General features: G+C 42.3%; 3 protein-coding genes across 4 annotated transcripts in view; 2 read left to right on the plus strand and 1 right to left on the minus strand.

Moving 5' to 3' along the window:
• LOC135945052 (neurotrimin-like) overlaps nt 1–9524 on the plus strand; it is a 94392-nt gene extending 84868 nt beyond the window's left edge. The window contains exon 7 of the mRNA XM_065492437.1: nt 8112–9524. Coding sequence (XP_065348509.1) covers nt 8112–8245 — 134 coding nt within the window. The 3' untranslated portion in view covers nt 8246–9524. The remainder of the gene's footprint in view (nt 1–8111) is intronic.
• Nucleotides 9525–10814: 1290 nt separating this feature from the next.
• LOC135946139 (mitochondrial nicotinamide adenine dinucleotide transporter SLC25A51) lies at nt 10815–13717 on the plus strand. Of its 2 annotated transcripts, none has more exons than XM_065494208.1 (5): nt 10815–11027; nt 11083–11293; nt 11349–11615; nt 11674–11871; nt 13195–13717. In XM_065494208.1, exons 2-5 carry the CDS (start codon nt 11180–11182, stop codon nt 13459–13461), a joined length of 846 nt encoding a protein of 281 aa, XP_065350280.1. In that variant the 5' UTR covers nt 10815–11027; nt 11083–11179; the 3' UTR covers nt 13462–13717. The 2 variants fall into 2 exon arrangements, with proteins under 2 accessions (XP_065350280.1, XP_065350279.1); XM_065494207.1 differs by having other exon boundaries at nt 11086–11293.
• Nucleotides 13707–15008, minus strand: cold (coiled). Its single transcript, XM_065494213.1, has 4 exons — nt 14838–15008; nt 14625–14744; nt 14108–14286; nt 13707–14048 (listed from the first exon to the last, which is right to left on the minus strand). The coding sequence occupies exons 1-4, from the start codon at nt 14878–14880 to the stop codon at nt 13962–13964; spliced, it is 429 nt and encodes a 142-aa protein (XP_065350285.1). The 5' UTR covers nt 14881–15008; the 3' UTR covers nt 13707–13961.
• Between the last annotated feature and the right edge of the window lie 198 nt (nt 15009–15206).

The following is a 15206-nucleotide window of genomic DNA, read 5'->3' on the forward strand; positions in this document are numbered from 1 at the left end:
GACGAACTCGCGTCCTGCCCATGATAATCAGGCAGGTATTGTTATTCGCAGTGTAACGACCACGAGAGCGGCCTTTGGGACTTATATTAATTAAAACTTTATGTGCATTGATGTGCTCCAATAGATAACGGCGGGTTGGCTGGCGCGCGACTGCAGCCGGCTGCATAACAGCAGCACGAATAATTGTTGGCCACCGCTCGCTGGCAGTTGTGCATGCGGAATGGAGTCTATGTGCTATCTATGCCAGAATCAATTTCATGCCACTTCATAGATGTATTCATAAAGGACCGCTTGTTTAAGTATGGATGAGGCGGCTGTGTGCATGCGGCTTATTGTGTGCGCGCGGGGCATCCCGGCGTCCGGTCGGCGACAGCCCGAGGTGCAAATTATAATCGTGCTAATCTGGAAGCGGCATGGCACAGGGTAATACAGCTGGCCGGGTTCGCAGAGCGCTAAAATAGGCCCGACGAGATCAACTGCGCTGGCAAATTTGGGAATTCGGCGAGCATGTGGGCAACAAAAATGGATCGCGCTAAAATATTGAGCCTCTCTCTACATGGACGAGTTGTTTACGTTGGTAATTAAGCTTAATGCTTTCCATGAACACGTGCATCATTTTGCCGTGTTTGAAAGTCAACCGAAATCGATGTTTATCCATCCTTAAAATTGTTGATAAGCAGGATATGCGTGCACGATATCAAGTTTTAATGAGCTTTCTCCTTTCTGAGAAATATCCTGGTTTGTTTTCACAAAATTATTTTTGATATCATGTTCCGTGCTTGGGTTTGCATTCTGAAATTTACCCTAAATTGTACGCTATTATTTAGACCTGTCTCCAAATTGAGAAGATTTTATTGCAGCCCAATTCAACACGAACACGCCCTGTTAAATTTTACGTACCAAAATAAGCCTTTTCATCGACAGCATGTTTACGATCAAGACGTCACAGCCTGTATTTATGGGGGAATTTTAAGGGCAGTTTGCGAGCTAAGAAGAACCAACACCGCAGCCTGTTTGTTCAGACAATATTATTTGTCTCTTGGAAAATCGGGACAAGCGTTGTTGGTCGGAAGGTCAACACGCCCGATGAGCAGCTTATCAGAAAGGAGAGGCGTTTAGCCACACACGAGACGCCTACACGTTAATAAAAATTAATTAAAAAGCATAAAATCGTAGGCCCGCGGGCTTTAGCGTCTAGATTTCCATCGGCAGCTGCTGCGGATGTTTGCTTTCCCCACAAAGAGCCCATAAAGATAATGAAAACGCCGTAAAGGAGGAAAGTAATGCGATTTGGAATAGGTAGGAATTCCACCGGTGCGGTGCGGTGGAGAGAAATCACCCTTCGCGGCAGCCTGTCGGCCGGCAAACGGCCCCTTTCTTTTCCCCGGATCGCAGTTTGATTAAGGCCGTTCATTTAATAATGGCCCTTTTGAATCATCGCCGCTCGAGTGCGGTAAATAAGCCCGAATCAGTAGACAATGGCTAACTGCCACTAGGATCTGGCCCGGCAACCTCTCTCACTCTCACCCCGACACACTTGATATCAACCCGCTGGTAAATACACACACACACGGTCTCGTGCCGGCATTTATTCATCTCTTCCAGCCTGGATTAGGCACGATCCGCAAACAAAGCCTGACGCCCGCAGTCTTCTTGCCGTAATTGATTTTATAATTTCACGCCGCGTGCGGTACGTGCTTCGTGTTGTCGTTGATTTGTATCTGCTTATTCGGTTTAGAATTGGATGGAACAGGCGGCGGTGGCGGCTCGCAATTAGCCCCGGTATTTGCATCAATCTCGTTGACAAATGCACCCGCTGGGCGAGCGGATCCACTGATGTGCTCGTCCAGCGTCGGCCAGGTAAACACGCTGTCGTCCGCGGCAAGCGGGCCTATTGATTCGCCAAACCGCAACACTACTATTACAGCTAATAATACTGTGGCTCGCTTAAATTCGGCTTTGGATGCGTTCGGTGTGCGGGATTGATTCGTCATTTGTCAAAGCACTGTAACAGTTTCGCGTGGTCCCGCACTCTGGGCCAATTATTCCATTTGACCTGCGTGAAAGTTTAAACAGGCGCGGTCGTGAAACCACTGGGCAGAAAATGGCACGGCTATATACGTACTCATTAAGGAAGCACTCTTATTGTTAGTAAATTCATCTCCCCTTTACCGTGAAAAGCGGCGCCAGTTCGCCGCGCGTGCTTTGATGTTTCGTATGTATAGAAAAATTCAAATCGAATTTATATGTATTTGAGCGCCTCTCCCCTGCTTGAACTCGACAGAAAAAGTTTCCATGTACGAGAATCACGCAGACTTGAAAGCGGCAGCACGCAATTGAACAAAGCCTTTGTTAAGCTTTGAGCCAGCTTTCTCGCCAAAAGACGCCTGGTGAAATTTAACGGCGCGCCAGAGTGTGAATTTTAATATGTAAGCGCTCGCTCGCTAGCGCAACGTATACGTGTACGCGAGCGACGCATAAACAAAATATCCAAGCGCAGGCACGCGAAATTCTCTCAACCAGCCACCACACTTGGAGGAGAACCGCCACCGTAAAGTTTCGTGAAACATTATTTCCCCCAAGGCATTGTTTGCAATAATGAATAATAATTGCTTCGCAGCTGAAACTCATTTATTCTTATGCGCGTGGAGGCGCCAGAGCCGAGCGATACGTTACACACGTGCAGCGACGCAACTTATTTCGAGAACGGCACTTTGATAAGCTCCCGCGCTAGAAATTACAAAGGAAGATGAGTGAGCGAAGAGAAAATTGGAGCAAGTAGAGAAAAATTGAAAAATTTCCAAGTTCGCGGAATATGCAAGCATTCCAAGCATGTACATGTTTGAAGAGCTGCAAATATTTCCGCTCGCATCCAATTTCGCATCGCAGCTTTGAATCCTTTTATCTTTTGCCATGTCGCATACACGAAGTAATAATGCAGCATTCCACTTTTGCCACAGAAGTGCAAAATCACGCTTTGGCCGCTCCGTTTGCTTCAAGGAATAAACCGTCCATAGTACACGGTATAACATTAAAGCATCAGCGCTCGTGTAATCGGGTGAGAAAGCAATACACTCACTGTTAAGTGAACGTAATATCTCGGCACGCGTAAAGTCCGGTCGCTTCTCACTCTGCGTGGCTCATCTGTGTGCACTTACCTATCAATTCAATGCAATGCACTTCGCTCAAGGTTAATGCGTAGTTCCTCTTCATTCTTCGCATCAAACTTTAGCACTGTATGAATAACTCGTCACAACTGCCGTGTATGCTGAGCATCATTGTTCAACAACAAATATAATCGTAAAGAGAAGAGGGAGATTGTGTATAGTCAAGATAAACATTTGAATAGGCTACAATTCCACTAATTAATTACCATTCTCTAACTTAGCGTAGGACATCATAATTTGAAATACACCTCTCTTAAAGGACATCTCGATAAAAAATATAATGTTACATAGTGTTTTGCAGAAATTCTTAAAATAGTCAGCGCTGGACAAAAAGTACTCAGGGTGGCAAAGACTGTTGGGCTGCTGTATGGATTTTTTAATTCCATAGCAATAAGATGTTATAAACGTGACGGCCGATTACAAAATTTCCTACCGGCACTTTGACTTCCAGATTTCATGCCCAAATGGTTGCATTTTCGTTTTAGAATGAGCATAAATTATAGCTTTTTATCACTAAAAATGGCAATTTTTTACTTGTGAATTTTTGTGAGGAAAGGTTAAATCACAGGGAGGACGAGTGGCGGGGTTACAAGATTTCGTCACTCTCGTCTTCTCTTTACGATTTTGCTCAGCAGTCATGTTTTTTGCGGTTTAGTACTGCTGGTGAGGCCTGAAGGGCTGAAACAGCCGCTCTACAGTGTGAGAGCGTGTGTTGCATAACTTTTTCCTTTCAAAATTTCATTAATAGCTAACCGTCCTAAATTAATTTCCGTTCAGAATTTAGCCATTCGTTATTTTAATATTTTTTAAAAAAATACGCGAGTGTCATTATTTTTTTCTGTCCTTTACGTCATCAATATGCTTTAAGGAATGGTGAGTAATTTGAGTGGTATGCCACTATATCAATTTTCAAGGAAAAATATAGAGGATTGTTGTTCCTATACGCTGTAGAACGGAACATTACCATCAATGATTAAAGCTTTTCGCAACAGCTTTGCTATAGGGCCCAGTCCTGATTGGTCGATGCTCGCCTCAATTTAATGGCTCTCTCGGAATGAAAAAATAACATCCTCTCCGAATTAATCTTCATCCAAGTGCGGGCATTGTTCGGCAAGATTTAAAGAGCAGCGAAATTGCAAAAGGCGTGCTCTTGGAAGATCGTCTATTTTTTCGCACTGAACCAAAAAGGCCTCACTCACTCTAACGTATCTTGGCGGCGAAATGAATTAAACATCACGACGCGTCGTTTAATTTTGTCGCCCGGCGCATAAAAAGCGCGCGCAGCTCTAAATGGCTGCTTCTCTCTCATTAAAGTACATACGAGATATAATCAATCTTTCTCCAAACTAATCCATCATCGCTGAGCCAGCCAACTTGGCTCTCATTGTTGCCGGGAAACAAAGAGCCGTACGCAGTTTTTAATTCCGCTGCTTTCCTCCCTCTAGTCGCCAGATTTTGCATTTCGCCCGGCGAACAAGTGAGTTGCGGGGCTGAGAACACACATACACACGTCCTCCTCTGCTCCGCCTGGACAAAAGACTAAAAAGGGCGGAAAAGGCAGAAATAACTGCACCGCTGGAATTATAACGACACCGCACCCAGTCTCAAGGGATAGATTTTGGTCGTCGGATCTTTTTGCTGTGATAGAGCGGGCGTGTGTGCGCAGGCTTTTGAGTGATTGGGCCGCTGTATATACGTATAGCCAGCCAGCACGGTGCTCACTTCACTTTCATCCGAACCCTTTCCGCCCAGGAAAAATCCCCCAGTTGTACAAAACACGGGTGTAATATAAAACTGGCGCGAAACTTCTTCTCTGCCCTTCTTTCCCTTCGTATTAGCGAGACGATCTATAGCGGCAGAGAATATCACCACGCCAATCTATCACCGCCCTTTTGGTATTCCGGGTCGGACGTGCACCCTTCAGATTGGTGCGGCCGAGGCGTGAAGAATTATTTTTATGGAGGTGCTCGTCGTGTGTGCGTGTGTACTTTCGCGAAATAAACCGTACTATCTGGCACTTTGCGCTGGCGGCTCCGCCTTTCGAGTGAGACGCCGCCGCGCTCTTCTCAAAGCCCCCAATATCGGAGAATGCAAACTTTTTTACGGGCTCTTTCTCCGTTGGTCTGATGCAGGTTCTGATTGGAAATCAATGCATAACTCAATCATGAAAGGAAAATAATAGGGTCGCGAACACATCACTCTCCGCGTGGCGAAAAGAATGACAGCGGGTGAGCGAGCGCTCGCTTTATTAAACCAGCAACTTCATTTTCTCCTCTTGCTCCGTAATCCGAGTTAAGCTAGTCGCTGTTTTTTCCCGACTTTTTCCCCGCGAAAGCAGATACGCACTGCTTTAAAGTCGTTCCCGGCTGCTGCTAAATTATTATTCGGCGCGGACCCCAGTGCGAAGCCAGTCGGAAAGAAAGTGGTGGGCTTTTGATTATGCACGCGGCCCGACTTTGTATTCATTTTGTCGCTGATTTTAAATCAAGGACGCTGCCGAGCGATGCAAATCTCGGTGTCGTCGCTCCGTTCCAAATGACAAGCTCAATCCATTTATTTCGGGTCGGGGCGTTCGTATCTGTGTGTAAAGGGCCCATCGTTGGCTCACTTTCCGCCAGGACATTAATCAAATTTCATCAGAGCGTAATGTGGAGGAATAAAATTTTACGGGCGCGTAGCGCCATCGTCTCGGCTGATAACCCTGCGCGAGCAGCCTCGCCCGCCGAGACACAGCTTCATTACCAGGCCGTACGCGGGGGTGGATGCGGATGGGGTAGCTTCTGTTCCTCACATGCGTGACATTCTTATGGGTTTAATCGATTATAATTAATTACCCCGAAAGGTAAAGACAGGCGCGGCTGAGTGCTAAGTGCGCCTGAGAGAATTTACGACGTCTTTGTTTCGCGCCGGCTAAACGCGCGTCTACCTTGTCGGTAATTGATGGCTAAAATTTGCATCCGCGGCAAAGCGCTTTCAGAGCTTCGGCAGGGAACAACAAACTGTCTTTGTCGGATTTCGCGTGAATTATTTCCGCTTCGGTTTGATTGATTTCTCCGCGCTTTTTCGCTTTGAGTCGCGTCGTTCGTGATATTATTAAGGAAAGACGATGTTTAATGTATGCTATCAACTGGGGAATGGAATCTCATGGAAATGAGCACCAAACACTCTGGAGTCACTTTGTGAAATAATATCAGCAGCGGGCGGAATAATAAAACCTTCCCGTTCAAATTTATTTCTCACTCGTTCCTTGCGTTTTTGTGCGCGGCTCGATTTACTTGGGTATAATTCATGAGGTTATTATCTGTAGTGTATGTGTATAATAAAACCGAATCACAAGAACAATTCTTGCATCAGCAAAAAATTTAATTTCCCTTGCCTGACGGGCGCGTGTTTTTTATATTATGCCATTATTCCGAACACGCCGGGTGATTACGCCGTTTCCCCATTCCTGACGGGTTATTGATCAATTTAGTTTAATATTCTTTTACAAATGTTATGGATCCACGCTGTTTATGACGGCGTGTTATACTGATCTGCAGAATTTCCGCGCCTCATGCAAACACACTCGAGAAATTTATGGCGGACAATTAAAAATTCCGAAAATAATTTTTATTGCGACTAAAAGTAATTCGCTGGGAATTTAATGCGAACGTAATTCACTTTTATTGCTACAAATTTCATTTCACTGATTAAATGGCAAGGCTGAAATGTGCGCTGTATATTTTTTGCTCCGTCTAGTGACAGAAATAACACTAGTTGAGCTGAAAATTACATTCCTCATATACCTCTGCGCAATTCATTATGCGTCATTTGCATCACGAGAAAATTTTATGGCACTCAGCTTCTTAATGATGTGTATACTATGTTCGTTCTAAAATCATAAAATTACTTGCTAGATTTCTCGTGCTGAAGCCGACTTTATGATTAACGATTTCAAGCAATTCAAACATCATTAATTCCCTATTTAAATGGCATTAGGCATTAAAGATTTATGCGAGTTGGAGTTCTAGATTACTTTAATTGTTTGCCTACGGAAAATCTGAAACACGAATTTGATTTTAGATTCTACTAATTAAGTTTATTACCTGAAAGGCTTAGTAAAATTCGATTTTTAAACCTCTGCTGCTCGACACACTCTTGGGCTAGCTATAAGCTCACCGGGTCTCAATAACACCGCCAAGCGGATAACCTGGGGTCCCAGTGGCCGCAGAGCTTGGGCCCAATGTGGCCATCATTTCTCCTTGGTCTTTTACTGAAACGTCAGACATTTTCCCCTAAAACCTCTAGAAAGGTGCGAAAACCAGCGGCAAGCCGGTGCTGATTAAATGCCTAAATTTAGGGATTTACTATTCAAATTGCTCAATAAAAATCTATGTAAAAGCTACCTCGATTGCAAGTTTCTGTAAAACATCTCACGTTCCTTTTTGGAAAGGTCGTCCTGACTACAGTTTCGGATGTCGAATCCACTACAGCCTTAATTCCTGAGAAATAAAAAGGAGAAAATAGATTTCACAATGGTTAATTTTCACAGATTGCAAAATAAATTGTTATTAAATATGAATTATATTTTTATTGCACACCATTTAGAATTCCCCACAAAACGCATTAAAAAATGGAAACATTTAGTTAGTATCCCAACAAGTACATATTTTCATCCAATAAAATATATTTTTGTATTTCTTGCTAACTCAAGTTTTTATGAATTTTTAAATTTCTGGTTAGAGATAATATTAGTTAAATATTTTATACAGCAAACACATTTAACAGTTTTGGGTCAGTGATTGTTAATATTGATGACGGTGCCTGCAGCGAGCAACATTGCCAACAATCTGCATAAAACAAAACAACACAGCAAAAAAACACCCTGCAACCCCTATTTTAATTAACGCCATGCATGACAAACTTCAGTAGCACGGAACTGACGATGAAACTTTGATGTTGCAGGCGAGAGTCCGGCGGCGATGCAGCACAGCGGCAGCCGCCTGCTCCTCGCGGGGCCGTGGCCGCTGTGGCCGTTGGGCCTGGCGACATCGGCCGCGGCGCAGCTGCTGGTGTTCAACAACCGCTGGATCCGGTGATAAGCGGTGAACGAACTGTCGCTGGGGTGTTTTTAAGTGGGTCGTGCGCGACGACATGGTGTGCGTCACGCTGTGATAAGGACACAAGCAAGTTGCTGGAAACGAGACTAATCATCTCGGTCGTGAGATGCGCGAGTGCGACGCCTGCCCAAGTGGTAAACAGGTGATTTCGTTCAGGAGACGTCGCGCACTTGTTGGTGTTTCTGTTGTTACTGGTGGAAGATGGTGTCTGTTATCAGCATTCGATGTGACGAAATAGCAAAAGAAATATCGTTTTTAACTCGAGGACTGAGTGCGGTCCGCATCCAGCTGGAGACTCACGCGCGCCATCCGAGATAGAGATCTCGTTTTGGTACACTTTGATGTTTTCTTGGGAAATTTCATCCGACATCGCATGAGACGTTCATTCGTAATTGTTTTCTTTCGGAATGTGCGACAGGAATGCCGATTTCCTTTTGGCAATATGAAACTTCTGACTAGTTTTCCTCCATCTCTGAAATTCCATCCTTGATATCAACGAGGATATTTTTCATAACCTAATCCTGACGCCTGTTAATTAATACGGTTCAAAGTCGGGCAAAAGTTGGGCAATTTTAATGACGCCTTTTTCTGCAACAGCGAAAGTTTTCTAATTAATTAGCTTTGTTTTCGACTCTTTGTCAGCTCGTAAGGGGAAGTTTGCGTTTCAGAGCTGGCTAATAATCGTGGTCGGTCACGGGCGCAGTGTTCTGAAAGTAACCTGATCCTCCGGCGCTCGCACATTCTGCAGCCAAGTTTTTCGGTTTTCACTCATCACCATTCACCACCGTATACTATGTAATTCTATTCGTAAATTATCGTATACATGTCTCGTGAATTGATGTGTTAACTTAACGAGGGATAGAATGGGTTTTTGTGCAGAGAATCACGAAAAAAGAGAGTTGAATTTGCCAGCCTCCGCTGAGTGAGCTAATTAGCCTGTATTGTCCTGGGAAGCACTCTTTCCGATCTTTTGAAGTCGAAAAGCCTCTTATTTTTTAGCTTGTTTTAATTCACTTTGCAGCGGAAACCTCCACATCAAACACTGAATTACACGCTGAAACTTCAGAGGCAGAGTTCGCCTAGTTTACCCTTTCGCCTGTGTCGCGCTATAATTCAGCAGAGGCTCTTTGCTCATTGGAATTCGCCTTGACGACGATATAACAAATTTATTCTATCTCTCAGTGGGCGAATGTTCTGTAAATGGCAATTAACAAATAAAAAGAGAAGATTTACGAGAGAAAGACGAATTACTTAAGAACGGTTTTGCGTTTCATTACCAAAGAACCCTTTCCTCTTTTCGTCCAGCAAGCAACCCCTAAATGTGCACCGTAAACACACAGACAACTTTAATTTGGCAAATTGAAGTCGTGAGCGCGTCTGCAGAAGAAAAGAAAGGCCAATTTCTAGTTGAGCGAATTTCATCAGGGCTGATCAAAGAAACGCGAGCTCCTCTTTCGCAATTATGCTGATAATGCACAACACAGACCAGCCCGCCGCCTTCAACAAACGATAATAAATGTGCAAACTTGGACCACAAAAAAGAGAGACTGAGTGCCGAGTTAATCATCAGAGTGGCTATGCGCATGAATAAATAAATTGCACCCACTTGACGATAAATTATTGTAAACAAGCGTCTTGTAACGGCACTGTTCGATATATGGTTTAAACTTGTGCAACTTTTCAAGTCGGTCTGAGCAATTTGCTTCAACTAATAACATAGCCAAGAACATCCACGTCCACGTATTCCCAATATAATATATACACACAACTTTTATGGCGCTGGAGACCTTGCCACCAACTAACTAGGTCAGTCCCGCTGAAACAAAGTCCTTTTGTCTCAAAACTTTTAACTTGGTATAGCAATAATATAATCAGAGCTGGCTGATTTGCATTCTGGAATTATACAGCTGCAGAGGATCTTCCCTTTATTTTCTCCCTGCTGAAACTTCACGAACCAAATCAAGAGCAGGGGGAATGATGAGCTTAGGTCAACATGCTTTTGCCGCAACGGACGGTATAATATTTTCCACTCTGATAAACTGTACCTGGAGAGATCTAAAAAAATAAATAAATAAATAAATAAAATGTTTCATTTCTAAACCTTCCTGCCATGAAATTGATGTACGTGAGGTCGTCTAAAGAAACATTTCTTGATAATAGAGGTCACATTATTTTGTGAAACCATATAAACTGGAAAAAATAATGCCGCGTGCACCGGCATGATATAGATTTATTTGTTTAGAACATGAAAAGTTTTCAAAGCAGCTTTATTGCGGGAAAATCCAGCTACCGTACCGGACGTAATAAAATGCATTTTATTGCGTTTATTGCTTTGGTCTTTGGGGAATTGCATTCAAAACTGCGCACTGCACGAACACGAACACGGACCACTGCGGTAGCGAATAATGCAATGCAACCGGTCGAGCAGTGCTGTTGCGCGGGTTGCAGCTCTCGCAACAGACGCCAGACCAGCGCCAGATGCACTGGGGCTGCCCTCTTTTAGCAGCTATGGCACTCACCTTCATATACATAGTGTGTTGAAGAACGAAGTGAAAAAGCATCTGGCCCAGCTCCCAGCTGACTGCGGAGGAGAATATTGAAGGAGCAATCGGTGGACGAAATTATTGTCCTAATTGCTCCCACTCTGGCACTTTGCAGAACAACGCCTGCTTATCTCGTCGCAAGTACTCGTCCGGCCAAGAGGTAGTGCTAATGAGTCTGGTGATGGCATAATCGCACGTTTTCTGCAAACTAGCCCAAGGTAAATTGGGGTAATGCCTATTTTGAATCATCCGGCTCATTGTTTTGCGCGGCAGCAGAAATGAACCAACGCTGGACGTAGGTTTGCTGCTGCAGCGGTGATGACGAGATGTTTTGTCAGATAATGCTCTCGTGAGAGAACCAACCGTAACAATGACATCGAAATCCTTGGACAAGAAGTCCATGCAGGAGTTCGCCTGCGGATGGGGCGCCGCCTTCATCAACATCACGGTCACCTACCCCATCAACAAAGTCATGTTCAGACAGGTTTGCCCTTTTAATTTGTAATAAAAGCGATACATTATTAACTGATAAATATTAGATGCTTCACGGTCTGAAGACAAAGACTGCAGTGGCACAACTGAGGTCCGAGGGAGCCTGGTACCTGTACAGAGGCATTCTGCCGCCCCTGGTGCAAAAGACCCTGAGTGTATCCATCATGTTCGGCATGTACGAGCACTACAGGCAGGTCATTAACACAAACGTACCTGGAATGCCAACTCCACTAACGAATGGGATGGCAGCGATGCTGGCAGGGACAACCGAAGCAATTTTGTCGCCCTTCGAGAGAATTCAGACTCTGTTGCAGGCAAGACAACCTTCTTTTAAATTCTGGTTGTGATACTAATTTATTTAATTTTTTCTAGAACGAAAGCTACCATCAGAAATTTAAAAACACCGCTCATGCATTCAGCTCGGTTTGGGCGTCTCACGGCGCCAGGGAGTTCTATCGCGGATTGGTGCCAATTTTACTCAGGAACGGTCCTAGCAACGTTTTGTTTTTCTGGGGCAGAGAGCAAGTCCAGATTCGCTGGCCCAACTCTTCAAATCCCAGTTTAAACCTAGTAAGTATTTTATTTGAGCCTGACCATTCTTTGAGAATTTGTGTAATTTTTTTTGTTGGTGAGATAGGCTGGTTAACACGATTATGAAAATATGATTATATTTATTTCTGTTACATCAATTTGTGGGTGAACAAAGAGATAAAATTAACGCAAGACTGACTGGGATTTTACAACACTACAAAAAGGAGTGACGTTTATTCTCTCACTATTTAAAAACAAGTGTTGACCTATTGAGGATACAAAAGTGGTCAAATATTTTAGATCTGAGCGTCTGATTTACTCTAAGGCGCAAAATGGGCTTGAAATTACGGAATTTCAAGATTTCCAAGAAACAATAATTTCAACTTTCAAATAAAGTCTTTATAACACATTTAAATCGCATGAAACAAAGTTTTTTGTATCTGCGCCGAATATTTTTCTAGCAGCAATTCAACTATTTTGGCCGACAGTTTGCTACTTAAGATATTTTTATAGAAAATGAGAAACGCTTTTTAAGTTCCTTTTATAGCTCCAAATTTTTGGAGAAATTAAGAGAATGGCCAACATTTTCCAAATTGATTGAAAAATACAGTTTTTGTTCAATTTAGCTGAAATTGGGTTTGTAAACACTGTTGAATGAGACAATTTGTTTGGTGGTTTATTTTTGACATTCCAGGGATCATAAAAAATCTCACAAGGGTTAGTTCCAGGCTTTGTAAGTTATATAATATTTAATTGTTGAACAAAAAAAACTATTCATTATTCAGAAAGCTGATAGAATTTCAAATTTTTCTTCTTTTTTTCTATTTTCCAACAAATCAATTTATTAAAAAGGAAAACATATATTATCAAACAATTTTTCAAACATTTTCTGAAAGATGTAAGTGGAGCTACATGACGGAAATTTATATAATAACATTATCTAGATCTGTTATTTGGCCATCAGCAAATTTCCCAGAAAAGTAAAATCTAGGGAATTTTCAGAAAAAAATACAATAATATTCCACTAGCTGATTTGTGTTGTAGAGTCTATCTATATTATATTATCAGCACAATAAAACGAAAACTGGCTAAAATTTGATTGGAAAGCATTTCCCGTGTCAAATCCCTTAGGGATTTTTAACCTTCATACAGAAACTCATTACTCACTAACTTCGTCCTCAGATTAAAAACTTTCTCTGGTGATATCTCTTTTCTCGTTGGATACTACTTCGCCAAAAACTAAAATATTGCCAAATCCCAAGTCCCTTGTGAGAATGGCTTCAAAATCATCGTATTACCGTCTAAATTTCTTCTCAAAGCCACCCACCTTACAATTAGTCTTAATAGCATTTCAATTTTCAGGTAAGGGATTTTGCAAGCGGTGCATTGATCGGCGGCGCAATTTCGACTCTGTTTTACCCAATCAACGTTGTGAAAGCCCACATGCAAACGCAGTTAGGAGGCCAATTCCAGCCGCTGACTCAGGTGTGGCGCGAAGTGGCCCGTGAACGCGGCGGCTGGCGCAAAATGTTCCTTGGCGTTCACGTCAACTACACGAGGGCGCTGATTAGCTGGGGTGTGATTAACGCGTCTTACGAGATGCTTAAAAAGCTGTTTGTCGATAAATAGTGTTCACAAAGAGAGACTTTCCGAGTACACACAAAGCACACAACGCCTATTTTGGTAGACAATTTATTATTCCGTGTTGTCCACTGTGTGGATCAAGTCAATCTTTTGTTGCTAGTTGGTCACATAAACAAACGCCATCGAGATTCCCTCACGCGCCATCAGGCCCAGTTCAAACGTCTATGAAGTGTTGATAGTTGTTTGCAATTTGTTGTTCCTGAGCTTAGCGTAGCAATTAAAGCCTTAACTTTGTGCTTCAGTTTGAATATTTTATTAAAACCGAAATATACATGGCTAGTTTCTCTTTAGAAATAAATTTTATTTAAAAAAATATTTTCTACAATTTATTCTTTACTTGAATTACAATTATTGGACGGATTGTAGTTCGTTGAAAGAGCAAATAATCCCCATGGACGGAATGTTTTATCTTGTATAAAATCATTTTAAATGATAAAAATTTGGTAAAACCAAAGTCGATCGAGATTCTCAAAAAAGATCTTACTTTAGACATAGAAACGCCACAGCATGAGCGCAGCTCCAACCGTGGCTGCTAGCATTGTGACACTGCTCTTTGTTGAACTGGCTCCGAGCTGAAATAAAGGCTTTTAATTTTCCTGTTGAGAATTTTTCATGAAAGAATATAACTTACAATAACATAGTAGTTGCATCTGTCTCCCTGACAACACTCTGAGCACTTCCAATCTTCATACCAAATGTAGGTGCAGAAGGGCATGTAGCGCGACCTGAGGTCTGTGCACTGTTTCTTGGTGGCGCACCTCTTAGAGACGTAGAACTGCTTGGCCGCTCCTTGATCCCAATAAGGCGTGGCTGCGAATTGGCAAAAATATTATTCTTACTGGAAAAACAAAAAAATATGGCAAATTAAAGAGGATACCATAATATATGATATGTATGTTAGTTTTTAAAAACCATGCAAAGTTTGTTCATCAAGAATTTAAGAACGTACATAATATAGGGTGTGGCGTTTCCAGAAATTGACATAATGAATTAAGCTTAATGATGTAAAAAATACATATTAAATACTTAATTTAATCAGCAGTTATGTATTTCCATTGAAGCGCAAATAATATCAGTAAAATGATTTTGTTTTGGTTAAGGACTCAAAGAAGAATTAGGGTGTGGCAATTGAAACTTTGCGCACTTACAGCCCCATTTATATTCCGTTAGGCACATTTCCTCGTTCTGTTCACAGGTTTTGATTGTGTTTAGGCATTTATCCTTGTTGTGCTCTTGGTTTGTGCAGACGTAGCATTCAAGTGCCGTGGCTGAAATGAAATTGCAGGCATGAATTAAATGAGATTTTGTTCTTGTCATTTTGCAAACACGTTGTGGAATGTTAAAAAATATAATTTTCTCACCACTAGCAAATATCGCAATGAAGAAAATGGAAGAAAGCATCATGTCAGTTAGTGTTATCAAAATGTTCGAAACTGAGACACCAGAAAATTAAAATAAAATTATGAATTTGGGCGTCTCATGAGAAGCGTTGAGAAAGTAAACAGTTAACTGATTTTGTTTATTCCTCGAGTTCGAGAATAAAGCGGTTGGGAACTGTGGCGCTGGTGTCGAATTTTAATGTGCTACGGCGGGAAATTAAGGCAACATCATCTCGCTCCCATAGTGAAAAGCGGCGATCAGCATTTGCATGCTTAATTTACGAGATGTCAATAACTTGCATTTCTGAAAACGGATACAATTCGTGCGATGATAATGATATCAACATTTTT

This window comes from Cloeon dipterum, chromosome X (assembly GCF_949628265.1).
Source record: "Cloeon dipterum chromosome X, ieCloDipt1.1, whole genome shotgun sequence".
Classification (NCBI taxonomy): Eukaryota; Metazoa; Arthropoda; class Insecta; order Ephemeroptera; family Baetidae; genus Cloeon; species Cloeon dipterum.

What these genes read in the sequence shown, in the direction of transcription:
- cold (XM_065494213.1), bottom strand. Translation starts at nt 14,880, where the DNA reads ATGATGCTTTCTTCCATTTTCTTCATTGCGATATTTGCTAGTG. An exon ending in CATTGCGATATTTGCTAGTG is followed by an intron (nt 14,745 to 14,837) that starts GTGAGAAAATTA and finishes ATTTCATTTCAG; the next exon opens with CCACGGCACTTGAATGCTAC. An exon ending in GATGCAACTACTATGTTATT is followed by an intron (nt 14,049 to 14,107) that starts GTAAGTTATATT and finishes CCTTTATTTCAG; the next exon opens with CTCGGAGCCAGTTCAACAAA.
- LOC135946139 (XM_065494208.1), top strand. Translation starts at nt 11,180, where the DNA reads ATGACATCGAAATCCTTGGACAAGAAGTCCATGCAGGAGTTCGCCTGC. An exon ending in GAATTCAGACTCTGTTGCAG is followed by an intron (nt 11,616 to 11,673) that starts GCAAGACAACCT and finishes AATTTTTTCTAG; the next exon opens with AACGAAAGCTACCATCAGAA. An exon ending in CAAATCCCAGTTTAAACCTA is followed by an intron (nt 11,872 to 13,194) that starts GTAAGTATTTTA and finishes TTCAATTTTCAG; the next exon opens with GTAAGGGATTTTGCAAGCGG.